Genomic DNA, 13,837 nt, shown 5'->3' on the forward strand with positions numbered 1-13,837 from the left:
GAATTAAAAATGTTCTTGGCTGAAAAATATAGGCTAGACAAACTTTTAAGCCTAAAAAGTTTAAGCCTTTGTAACTTTACACACAATGGAAGTAAAACTATAAACAGAATATATATATATATATATATGACCCTTCTCTCAATCTCACTGTCTCTCCGTGTCCTTTAATCTTTCCATTATAGCAGCGTAAGAAGTGCCTTCATTGAGGAAACACACACAGTGCTGTATTTGCCGGCAAACCCCTATGAGAGAGCTGTGAAAAATGACACTGTTGTTCTCATTGCTCTTTCTCATGTGAGTGTGTGTGTGTGTGTGCGCGACTGCAAACACAGCTGGATCAAGATCTGAGGAGACCAACACTATTGCACCCCCAAACACACACACAAACCAATAATCGGACTTGAGGAACATGCTTGAATGAGAGTGATAACGCAGACCAATCATATTAAGGATCGAGACAGAGCATTTAGAGTTTAAATAAAGTCTAAAGCTGATTTGTTGATGGCCAAGATCGATTTGAGTGATCGATCGCTTGACTTTTTGTAGTGTTGTAAATGTTGCCAGTGAGTTCTCTCAAAAATCAAACCATCCTTAAAAAGCTTTGATAACATAAAATATACAGTGTTATGCATAAGTTTAGACACCCATGCTAAAGTTGACTAAAAAGAGGAATAAAAAATCATCTTTTGGAAATTGAACTTAATGCCTTAATTAAAAAAATTAGGAAAAATCCAACCTTTAAGGACACCAATTTTCTTTGTGAATGAATAATGTATCGTAAATAAATAAATGTTCTTCCTTAAAATACAGGGTGCATAAGTCTGGACACCCCTATGTTAAATTCCCATAGAGGCAGGCAGATTTTTATTTTTAAAGGCCAGTTACTTCATGGATCCAGGATACTATGCATCCTGATAAAGTTCCTTTGGCCTTTGGAATTAAAATAGCCCCACATCATCACATAGCCTTCACCATACCTAGAGATTGGCATGGTTTTATTTCAGTTAGCCTAATAGCTGGTTTGATTTGCATTGAGAGATGATCTTATGGAAAGTACTCCATGCCAATCTCTAGGTATGGTGAAGGCTATGTGATGATGTGGGGCTATTTTAATTCCAAAGGCCAAGGGAACTTTATCAGGATGCATAGTATCCTGGATCCATGAAGTAACTGGCCTTTAAAAATAAAAATCTCCCTGCCTCTATGGGAATTTAACATAGGGGTGTCCAGACTTATGCACCCTGTATTTTAAGGAAGAACATTTATTTATTTACGATACATTATTCATTCACAAAGAAAATTGGTGTCCTTAAAGGTTGGATTTTTCCTAATTTTTTAAATTAAGGCATTAAGTTCAATTTCCAAAAGATGATTTTTTATTCCTCTTTTTAGTCAACTTTAGCATGGGTGTCTAAACTTATGCAAAGCACTGTATAATGCATCAACATCAATTATCACAGTTAAGTTGTATTTCACTATTCCACTGATAATCAGAGCATAATATTTCTTAGTTTGCAAAAGATTTATGTGTGCAAATATTGGAAACCGAGACTATAATGATCAAAAACTCTTGCTAAACATACAGATGCACACAAAGATGCACACATGCATGCACGTTCACGTTAGCTTTCATGTGTCTATTCTTTGAAGTGGCCACTAGAGAACAAAAGCCTCAGTTTATACACAGCAGATCAGCAGGGAACACAAAACACACACACTATATACACACCTCAGCAGGGCTACTGGACATGAGGCTTTGAATATGTCAAAGGTCCTGTCATAACCACATCAAAGGCACACACTCGCGTACACACACATGCACACTATCCATAAAGATAGATTGCAGTGGTGATACAAAAGAATATTTGATTTGCTTATAATGCAGTAAGATGAAAGAGTCCCTCAGCATGGGCCACAGAGAGGGCAGGCGTCACGCGGAGCGCTTCATTTACCCCCGACCAACCCGGCCATCCCCCTCTTCTCTACCTCTCTCCAGAAGTTTAAGTAGTAACATTATCATGCGTTCAGCTGATTCCAACTTCAGCTTTAAACAGATTTTGCAGTTTTCTATTCAGTTTTCAAGCACTTTGTATCTTGTTTTTCGACTAAGAGAAATGAATCAACTTCCGGCCATCTTAATTAGATTACAATGAATATTATAATTAAGATCGATTGCATTACAATCGAACTTTTAACTACATGGTAATGTAAAGCCGTTAACCGTGTTAAATCAAACTGAAAGGTTTCTTGCATTTCGCTCTTACAGTCCCACTGAAGTGCCTTGAAATGCACAGCATTATTCAATGTGTTGACTTAAAGGAGAACTCCGGTCAATTTTAGCATTGAGCTCATTTTTTTGTACATTTGGAGTGCTGTCAATACAGAGAACAACGACAAAAATCGGTGTTGCCTACACCGAGTTATTCTATTTTTAAAATTTGCACCCTGTTGACTTCAATGGGGCAAGTACTAAACCTGCTTTTAGCCTCTTAACATCCTTGATGTGTCATTACAAGTGCACAGAAAATGTGAGTGATTCCTTCTGAGTGAACACGAGTGAGTCTGACTGCAGTAGATGTGAAAGATATGTATAAAAATGATGTTATTTAAGCCAGCGCAAATACCTGTTTACATCCTGTTTTTCGGTTGAAGTCCAAAGTAGTCGATTGCCGAGTTCACGCGCGTGATCATAGGTATTAAACCTATGCGTGTGAACTCTGCAATCGACTACTTTGGACTTCAACCGAAAAACAGGATGTAAACAAAGGTATTTGCGCTGGCTTAAATAACATCATTTTTATACATATCTTTCACATCTACTGCAGTCAGATTCACTCGTGTTCACTCAGAAGGAATCACTCACATTTTCTGTGCACTTGTAATGACACATCAAGGATGTTAAGAGGCTAAAAGCAGGTTTAGTACTTGCCCCATTGAAGTCAACAGGGTGCAAATTTTAAAAATAGAATAACTCGGTGTAGGCAACACCGATTTTTGTCGTTGTTCTCTGTATTGACAGCACTCCAAATGTACAAAAAAATGAGCTCAATGCTAAAATTGACCGGAGTTCTCCTTTAATTTCCACTGAAACAGGAACATATCGAACAGCTCCTCCCCTTTTTTAAAATAGCCAATAGTGTTACGTTTATATATCACAGCTCGGCCAGAGCCGTTGAGCTCGGTAAAGCCAAAGTTTCCTCCTAATCTCTTCCATAACGCTTTAAAATATAGCATTCTGTGCAGAATTCAAATATATCCGATTTGTTTCGTGGTCTGCGCCAATTCGCGCATATGATCCGCTCTGTTAATGTTGCTTGACACTAATGTGTAACCAGACTTCATTCGCCACAATGGCAAGCTTACACGGTCTGAATCATTCCCTATCCCCTGTATAGTGGACTATGTGCCATTCATCATGTAGAAAATAGTAATTGTGTGAACAAGTGACCGATTTCATCAGCAGCAGCTTCATAGTCTATTTATAATGTAGGGGGCGGAGCTTCTGATTCTAGAGAGCATTTGATTGGACAGAAAATCTGATGAGAAGCTGAAGTGCAGAGTGATGTCATCAAAATCATTGATCCATATTGGCGGAAGAGAGACTGTTTTTGAATGCTTATAACTTCTAAATACGAATTTTGTCATTGTTTTGGAGTACACTACTTATAGATAACAAAAGGCTAACATATTATTCATAATAAAAGCACAAAAAAAACTTCAATTTTGATTTCATAGGGAATTTAAAGCTGGAGAACACAAAATGTGAGGAAAAACTACTGATTTGACAACAACATTTTTTTAACCGACTATAAAAACGATTCTGTTCCGATTAGACAAGCATTTGTTTGCAAATCACTGACTTAGTATTAACAACTAACATTCTTGATTAAATATTAATTATATTGGAAAAATTCTACCGTTAATTTTGCCGTTAATATCATTTAGAAACAATAAACAACACAAATTCAACGCAATTTTAAAACAGTGATTAAAAAAAAATTATAGGCCTATCTAGGGATATGGCGAAAAAGAATTGGTGAATCATTTAATCGGTTCATTGAACAAACCTCACGAACCAAATGATTCGCTAAAATGATTCAGTGCTACTGCCAACCCCGTGTTATGTTTCAAAATCCTTCACATAGCCTACATTCAGAAGAAGCTGATTAAATATTCTTCTGTCGTAATCCTTTACCCAGTGTGAATAGACGAGATGCCATTCATTGGACTTTAACTGCGGTGAAGCCACGCCTCCTCCTGCTGGTGTGGGCGGGGCTTAAAGTTTAGTCCCGTTCCGAAACTCTTGCGCTGGAACTCAGTCAGTCAGTCAGCAGTTGTGCACGCGCATTGTCAGTCAGCTCACTGCTCAAGCCGTACGGACTGATCTGCAGAAAGAGAGGGAAGGTTTAGTTTGGACAGGTCTTTTACATCAAACAACAGTATGGAATCAGTAGTTTTTTGTTGTGTTTAAATATAACTTTGTAAAAGCAGCGAAGAGAAGGAGTTGACGCGCGCGCCTCTGGATAACCGCAGCGTCTCTGCGCAGTGATGGAGGTTTTGGGCTTTATGGATTTTGCGCTTTGGATTTCATTTCTCACGGGCTTCACGATGGCCAGTTACTCCGAAGACCAGTGCAGCTGGAGGGGAAGGTAAACTTCATCAACACAGAGTTAAATGCTTTCATGCTTTCTGCTGGTTTTTAATTCACTGAGAATATTTTTACGATTTTTTTTCTGGAATGCATTGATTTTTCCTGCTAGCTTGCATGATTTCTGTGCAATTTTAAGAGTGCAAAAAGCATGCAAATATTTATAATAGTAACCATTAGCAAAATATTTTTTATAATAGTAAAATAATGTAAGTGCACAACTTAAATCTATCTATCTATCTATCTATCTATCTATCTATCTATCTATCTATCTATCTATCTATCTATCCAAGGATAGTTTGTGGATTATCATTTTGTGCAAATGGCAAGGGTAAATGTGCGCAAAAAGGGTAAATTGAGCACTTAATTTATAAAATATAAGGAAGAAATAAAAAAATATATAATAGGAAATGTGATATGAGAGTTGCAACGTCTGTTTCTATTAGTGCGGTAAGTTTAAAAGACTGCAGTGAAAGTAACCAGTAGGAGGCGTTGAACTTTCCCTGCAACTTCAATACCCACTGGACAAATCCAAGCTTCAAGTTTCAAGTTTATTTGTCATGTGCACAAAAAGTCAGTGACAAATTGTAAATTGAACTGCTTGTGGTGAGGCACGGGTATTCTTACAGCAACACAATACAGGGAAAACATCAGAAGATATCAGAATTATGACTCAACTTTTCAGACCTCTTTCCAAACTGATTGTATATATATGCGCATATATATAGTGTGTTTTCCCAATGGAGAATGTTTGTGTATATAGCCTGTAAATGTGGGGCTGAGTATAGACCTTACTATCCATTATGTTATAAGAGGAGCAAAAAATAAACAAGATATAAATAAATAAATCTTGATGCATTTACTTGTTTTGTGGACAGTTCAAAATAATTTGACAGTCAAATAGAGAACTTAAAGGGATGGTTTACCCAAAAATGAGAAAAAGTAATTGAACTTTTATGATAGTTGTATGCTTGCACTATATTTAATGTGGATAAAGGGACTCAGAGTGTTTTGGTGTTGCTCTGGTTAACCTCTGGTTTGCATCTCTGCAGTGGTCTCTCTCAGGCGGTGAAGAACGTGGAGCAGGTTTGGCTGAGGTGTGCGGAGGGTTCGGTGGAGTGGCTTTACCCCGCTGGAGCGCTGCGTCTCACACTCTCGCCCCGTCTGCCGTGGAGCGCCATGGTCCCAGGAGAGTCCAGCCGGAGCCCGGTGTCGGCCTGCGTCAAGCCGGACCAGCACTGGGGTGGAGCTCAGCTTTACCTGGAGAGAGACGGGGTCCTGGAGCTTCTGGTGGGAGACGAGACATCCGAGACGCCCGGCCCGGTCCAGGTGCGCTGCTTCAGTGCCATGCCTGGGGAACGAACAGCCCTATTCCTGCAAGCAACGCCTCACCAAGACATCAGCAGACGCATCGCAGCGTTTCGCTACGAGCTGAGAGGGGATTGGATGGCGCAGCCGTCAGTCAACACGGATCCGACCGGCAGTGAAGGTGAAGATATAGTAGTGATATATAATGCAATGAAATTGCTGAAAAGATTAAGATATCTTTACATGGTCATTTCTGAGCATTAAAGGGATAGTTCACCCAAAAATGAAAGTTAGCCCATGATTTACTCACCCTAAAGTCATCCTCAGTGTATATGGTGTATACAATCAGAGTTATATTTAAAAATGTCCTGGCTCTTCCAAGCTTTATAATGGCAGTGAATGGCCGTTTCTGTTTTGAAGTCCATAAAAGTGCATTTTTATGATGGATAGATGCACTTTTATGATGGATAGATGCACTTTTATGATGGATTGATGCACTTTTATGATGGATAGATGCACTTTTATGATGGATAGATGCACTTTTATGATGGATAGATGCACTTTTATGATGGATAGATGCACTTTTATGATGGATGGATAGATGCACTTTTATGATGGATGGATGCACTTTTATGATGAATAGATGCACTTTTATGATGGATAGATGCACTTTTATGATGGATAGATGCACTTTTATGATGGATAGATGCACTTTTATGATGGATAGATGCACTTTATTGATGGATGGATGCATTTTTATGATGGATGGATGCACTTTGATGGACTTCAAAACAGAAACGGCCATTCACTGCCATTATAAAGCTTGGAAGAGCCAGGACATTTTTTTTAATATAACTCTGATTGTATTCGTCTGAAAGAAGAATGTCATACACCTAGGATGACTTGAGGGTGAGTAAATCATGGGCTAACTTTTATTTTTGGGTGAACTATCCCTTTAACCTGACGAGTCCTCAACCCATTCAAACACTATGAAACTATGCAAGGTTGGAGATGAAGTTCTCCAAAATTATGCTGAGTTTGAGTTGCCCTTTGACCTTTGGGAGGATGGGGGTGCAGAACGAGGATCATGAACAGAGCATTCATTCAAACTTTAATGAGACTTGAACTTTAGAGTAATGCAGTTTAGAGTAGATCCACCATGTGAAGAATCCCACAACTTGCTTCTTGAAAAGCACCAATTCGTCACTTTTACTTTTTAACCTGTAATCGTAGCATTGCAATGATTTAAATGTAACGTTTTAGGTCATCTCAGCTGGGCAGCTCCTTCCAGCCAGTTGTGAGAAATGGGGGAGGGAGCGTTCGGATTCGAGGAGCGGAAAAGACGAGGGGGGAGGAGGGGGGAGGGAGAGAAAGACAAAAGCTTAGTATTGGGGGGGTTTGTCTCCATAGAGAGCCATTTCAGAGAATTGCATGAGAGCACAGTCGCCGTGGTTACGGGGGGGTTGGGGGGGAAACCACACAACTGAAAAGCGGATCTTTTGTTCTGAGTTTTGGGAGCAGAGAGGAGACAGGGAAGGACGTTTAAAGTTTTAAAGGGCCAACAACTTTCTCTGTCTCACACCCACACGGACACCTGTTGCTCAGTGTGAAAGTGCACATGTGGAGAAGTGAGCTCGAGCTGCAGTCGTTTCAACTTCTAATAATCATGACTTTAGTAGTGAAGCCTTGAAGTATGGTCGAAATCTAGAGTGCAGAATGGATGTTGAGTTGAGAAAATGTTATCAGTGCCAATAATTTATATATATATATATATATGAAGAGTTCAGATGCAAAAGCCTCTAAGTGCCATCTGAAATTTTCTTCTAGAATGATCATTTTTATCAAGCTTGTATATTTTTCAGGAAAATTTCAGATGGCACTTAGAGGCTTTTGCATCTGAACTCTTCATATATATATATATATATATATAATTTTTTATGGTTATAATAATTTAATTGATACAATAATTTCAATATATATATATATATATATGTATATATATATATATATACTTATTTTATTTCAGCATGTTTCTCATTTTGGTCAATTTCATGTACTAAAATAACTCAAATTGTAATAAAAATGACAAAAACAATCAAATTACAGAAAATTTTACTAAAATTAAAATGGAAAATATAAAAATAAAAACCAATAAAAAATATTAATAAAAACTATGATAGTATATCAATGATAGTAAAATAACTCTGATTCAAGAATGTGTACCAAAACTACTTAGCACATATTAATTTCTGGTAATAAAAAAAATAAAAAAATTAATTTGAAATTAATTTTGGAACACTTTCTGAAACTATATTTCAAGTTCTTAGAAGTTTCAATGTTGACAAATATGAAGTTGAAACAAAAAAACATAGACATGACCGAGGACATTTAGCTAGATTAGCATAGCCTATTGTCTCATTTTCATTTGTTTCAAATGAATTAAGTAATCTACACTGACTTAAAGTCTGATATGTTGACTAGAAACTATAGTTAGCATGGTCAATTTTTGTAAACGCATCTATACAAACATCCAGCATCTTCCAAAGATGGGTTTTATAAGATCAGCTGTTCAGTTTGCCTACTTTACGAGCCCATATAGATCAGCTGAAGGAACAATAGAGAGGAAGAGGGAAGTGTTAGTGATCTGGATTCATCACACACCTCTCTCATGAGCTTTGATGATGTGAAATGGCTCACACCGATCAGAAGGTCATTCACTCCATCACACCTCCACCGTAAAGTAGCAGCTGTGTGTCACACCTCATCTCGGTCTCATTCTCCTCCTCTCTCTCTCTCAGGAGCCTGCAGGCCGTGCAATAACACCGAGATATTGATGGCTGTGTGCACTAGTGACTTTGGTGAGTATTTGAATTTAGTTTTTCTTCCACTTTATAAGGATAGAGGCGTCTTTATCCAGGACGTTTCCACTAAGGGTGGAGAGCAAAAACCTCAAACCTACAACCTTAAGCCACCAATCCAGATCTTAAACCTCTACGCCACACTTTCTGTTGGTTTAGTTTAAGATCTGGACTGGCAACCAGGAACAAGGTCACAGGTTCAAACACAAGTAGGGGTTATTTTAATATCATTGAGATACTATTATGGTTTCTATTAATATTTAGAATTAGATTTTTAGATTTTCCATTTAAAAAATAAAATAAAAAATAAAATAAAATAAAATAAATATATATATATATAATTTTTTTAATATATATTTTTATATATTTTTTAAAAATATGTCTATATAGTTTTGTATATGAAGAGCCAAGTTCAGTAATTTCACTTTTAATAGGTAATTTTCATTGCCATTTAAGTGAAATTACTGAACTTAAATATATGAGCTTGATAAAAATGATCATTCTAGAAGAAAATTTCAGATGTCACTTAGAGGCTTTTGCATCTGAACTCTTCATATATAGTCAGTCTTAGTTTTTTATATTTCAGTTGAAGTTATTTTTGTATTTTATTTCAGTTAAAGTTGATTTTATTTCAAATAATGCAAATAGTTTTTAAGGTTTTAGTTTTAGTTTGCTTCACAACGTTACTCCTTCCAAACTTGGACTGTGAATTGCTTTGGATAAAAGGCGATTTCTGCTTTATTCGCACCAAACCCAATCTGCATTAATCCAATGGGTTCATTTAGCCTCATCCAGCTTTAATTTCTGGTTTGGAAGGAAATCGTAAACCAACCAAAAGTAGCAAAATCTCAATGATGTTAATTAGCAATATGTAAGCTTTATCAACAATCCATCCGTACTAATGGAGCTTTCTGTGTTTTTAGTGGTCCGAGGGAACATCCGTTCAGTGGAGACGGACTCAAATCTGAAAGCGGCAGTGATCAAAGTGAGCGCAACTCGAGTTTACCGGCAAAAGTTCTCCTTGTTCCCTGAGTCGGGGCGTCTGACGCGGTCCGGGGAGATCCGGACACCTCTTCAGTGTGGCGTTCGTCCCGGCGCGGGGAGCTTTCTCTTCACCGGGCGCGTGCACTTTGGGGAGGCCTGGCTCGGCTGTGCTCCACGCTATAAAGACTTCCTGAAGGCGTACGAACAAGCCAAACAATCCCTGATGATCCCATGCACTCTGGTGAACGACTGACGGAAGAAGAGCGAGCGCGTGCCAAACGTGACGGACCCTTGATTCCGATTCGCAGGGTCTGAGATGAAACTCCTGAACGCAAGAAAGAAACAAGTTCAGGAGAACGGAGAATAAGACACTGAGACAGAAACAACCAAGAGGAATTCTCAGAGCCGATCACTGGATCAAGATGGACATCGGAATAAGGACATCTAGGGGTTACTGTGTGTCTGAATCCACCCGTTTAACCCTGATTTCGGAGCCTCTTTTTTTTAAAACTCAGGAAATCGTGTCTTTGGACACTTTGATATGAACGTCATATCATTGAACTATCCAAAGTCCTCATGATGTTGTGGACAAACTCTGTTCCCATCTTGTGGGTTGAGTTGGTAAATAAGCTGAACGCAATGCATGTAGCGCAGTCGTCTTTCGCAGTATTTGACGCCACAGAAAAAGAAAAAAAAACTATTGATTTGTCATCCTTTATATGAAAAAGTTTTTAAAGATTTTAAACACTGTTTTTGTATTGAGAGTATATATTTTTTCCGCATTTTTCTAAATAAAATAAAAAAAGCATCTATTTTCAAAATTTGCACTGGTGAAAGGAAGGGAACTGGCGATACCTGGATGCTGCAAGCACTGAGAAACCAAAACGCATCTATATGTAGCATAGCGAAAGATGTTTTATATAAATATATTCTATAATAAGAAATCAGCTTTGGTTTATATGCTAACAGGCTGAGAATAGAATGCAGCTAACACGAAGTAATGAAAGCGGATACAATAGCAATAGTATATTAATTATTCCGTGCCTACGGATAGCATGTGCTGATTACCTCATACGCCAACACTAGTTCGCTTTGATGTTGCTAATGCTATCAAGCCGATAGCATTCACCAGTCGGGTTGTGCTAGCTCGAGATATACTGAGAAGTTCAGAGCACTTTTACTCTGACTCTTCTGTTACGAAAAAGGTGCGTTCACACTTGCAACCGAACATCAACGACTTTTGCAGACTGTTTATGCAAATGAGCAGTGGTGCAATGACCAATGGGAGTGCAGACAGAGAAGGTCATGTGATGCTGTAACCGCTCGCGATTAATTTGTTGTCAGTGTGAACGCACATTAACAGGCTATGCTCACAAATCTGGATTTTAATTTTAGTTCAAATATGTGATATAATCTATAAAGATAATTTAACGTCTGAAATAACACTCATGCTGCCTCTCAAACTCTCTAAAGCTTGTCAACACGCTCAAATTGTGGACTTGTGTACCAAAACATTGACTGCTGGTCTCAGGCTGGACTGCAAGCACTGTCCTGTTTCTAATTCTGGTTATCTGCTATTGTTTATGTCTTGATTTTGTTCTTCACATCCATTCACTGTCAGCGATGTATGTGCACTAAACAAACGAGCGGAGAAACCAAACGTGGAGAGCGAGCCGACATGCCAAGCTGCCATATTTTATGCTGCCCGTGTTTGTTATTAGTGTGTCTTTAAAACCAATGTGACTGCTGTGTGTAAAATAAATGTATATGTGTGTTTATGTGTCGATATCAATGTATATAAGATGTTTTAGAGTTTTAAAACTGGATGAAGAAATATTCTGTTAACATTGTAGAGTCTGTATGAAAGTTTGGTTGAAGAATATACAATTATAAAGAACAAAAATCATATTGAATTTGTGTTTGTCTGGTTTCTGAATTACTGAGTTGTGTAGTAAAAAACAAGGTGTGATATAGTCTGAAATAGCACAGTATTTTCTAATATTAAATAGAAAATAATATAGTGTTAAACTAAATACTTAGATTTAGCTGCAGTGTGAATATTATCCATACATATACACTTTTATATTGTTTTTGAAGACTCGCGAAGCTTGTATTTATTTGATAAAAATAAGTAATGCTGTGAAATATTATTACATTTTAAAATAAGTTGTTTTCTATTGTAATATATAGTAAAGGGTAATTTATTCCTGTGATCAAAGCTGAATTTTCAGCATCATTACTTCAGTCTTCAGTTTCACATGATCCTTCAGAAATCATTCTAATATGATGATTTGCTGCTCAAGAAACATTTATGATTATTATTATCAGTGTTCAAAAAAGTTGCTTCATATTTTTGTGGATTTTCTTTTTTTCAGGATTCTTTGATGAATAGAAAGTTCAAAAGAACAGCATTTATTTTAAATAGTTTTTTTTGTAACATTATAAATGTCTTTACTGATCAACTTAATGCATCCTTGCTAAATAAAAATATTAATTTCTTTAAAAATAATCCTGACCCCAAACGTTTGATGGGTATTGTAACTATAAAAGGATGTTTGTCAGCCGCTGTCACACTGACCATGTTTCACTTTATTATTATTAGCATATGTATAACCTTATACTGTAGTTTAAGGTGAATAACAGGAAAATGAGGAAGGGTGTTGGTGAGCTGTGTAGGGTGTGTGTGTGTTCAGGTGTACAGTGTGTGTGTGTGTGTGTGTGTGTGTGTGTGTGTGTGTGTGTGTGTGTGTGTGTGTGTGTGTGTGTGTGTGTGTGTGTGTGTTTGGCCTTTGAAGAGTTCCAGAGATAGAACAGGAAATGAGTGCGACCCAACCCGCAGACACGAGCTCTCTGACCTGGATTGTGTTCATTTATATCTACAGACACACACACAATACACACACAGACAGACACACAATATACACACACACAATACACACACACACACACACACACACACACACACACACACACACACACACACACAATACACACACAGACAGACACAGACAGACAGACACACACACACACACACACACACACACACACAGACAGACGCACGCACGCACGCACGCACGCATGCACGCACGCACACACACACACACACACACACACACACACACACACACACACACAGACACACACACAATACACACACACACACACACACACACACACACACAGCCAGACACACACACACACAGCCAGACACACACACATTACATTTGAGAATATATTCACATAGAAAACTCACATAATCTTTGACAATATTACTGTTTTACTATATTTTTGATCAAATAAATGATCCTTGGAGAGCAGAAGAGACTTCAACTACAGACCCTAAACTTATAAGGCTATTAGATAAATCAGATTAAGATATTACAGATGCAGCACAATGTTTCTCTACACTGCAGTTGGGAATAATCATGATTTGGGTTATCATGAATATCTTCTAAAGGCACTAGATCCCTGCTGTGTGTGTTAGTATGGTGACAACACTTCAACCCCCAAGAGAACACAACTTCTCCAGAAACACACTTTTGTTCCTGAAGGGTCTGCAGATGGCTCTAATCCCATTAAAATGCGGAGGGAAACCCAAGTGTGTGTGTGTGTGTGTGTGATTAGCAGAGCTCCTCGGGTCAGCGTGGGCAGTGTCTTTCTTATTTCCCGCCAAAATTACTCTAATTAGCCTATCACCTCACACAAAATATGCATTTAAGTATGTTCAGACAGTCCTAAAAGTCATGACACTAACCGCATATTCAGACACAGCTTTCTTCTGGTATCCCAATTTCTTTAAATCTTTAGATTTACTTTTTCACACCTCAATCTCATATAAATCATCTCATAGATGAATAATTGTGTAATCATAAACATATTCCCTCTCCTTTTCCACTGACATTCGTTCAACAACTACCCTAATACTAAAAACAACACTGTCACACGTCTTCCAACTTGCACAACAAGAACATATCACTCAACGTCTCAAAAAAATGTTTTTATCCTGACAAACATCCTTTTATAGTTACAATACCCATCA

General features: G+C 37.8%; 1 protein-coding gene across 1 annotated transcript; it reads left to right on the forward strand.

Annotated features, from left to right (window-relative positions):
• The first annotated feature begins 4,317 nt into the window (after positions 1 to 4,317).
• metrn (meteorin, glial cell differentiation regulator) lies at positions 4,318 to 11,709 on the forward strand. Its single transcript, XM_079863347.1, has 4 exons — positions 4,318 to 4,649; positions 5,701 to 6,137; positions 8,755 to 8,814; positions 9,738 to 11,709. The coding sequence occupies exons 1-4, from the start codon at positions 4,549 to 4,551 to the stop codon at positions 10,049 to 10,051; spliced, it is 912 nt and encodes a 303-aa protein (XP_079719473.1). The 5' UTR covers positions 4,318 to 4,548; the 3' UTR covers positions 10,052 to 11,709.
• The last annotated feature ends 2,128 nt before the right edge of the window (positions 11,710 to 13,837 follow it).

This window comes from Squalius cephalus (assembly GCF_949319135.1).
Source record: "Squalius cephalus genome assembly, chromosome: 25".
Classification (NCBI taxonomy): domain Eukaryota; kingdom Metazoa; phylum Chordata; class Actinopteri; order Cypriniformes; family Leuciscidae; genus Squalius; species Squalius cephalus.

What these genes read in the sequence shown, in the direction of transcription:
- metrn (XM_079863347.1), top strand. Translation starts at nt 4,549, where the DNA reads ATGGAGGTTTTGGGCTTTATGGATTTTGCGCTTTGGATTTCATTTCTC. An exon ending in CAGTGCAGCTGGAGGGGAAG is followed by an intron (nt 4,650 to 5,700) that starts GTAAACTTCATC and finishes GCATCTCTGCAG; the next exon opens with TGGTCTCTCTCAGGCGGTGA. An exon ending in GGATCCGACCGGCAGTGAAG is followed by an intron (nt 6,138 to 8,754) that starts GTGAAGATATAG and finishes TCTCTCTCTCAG; the next exon opens with GAGCCTGCAGGCCGTGCAAT.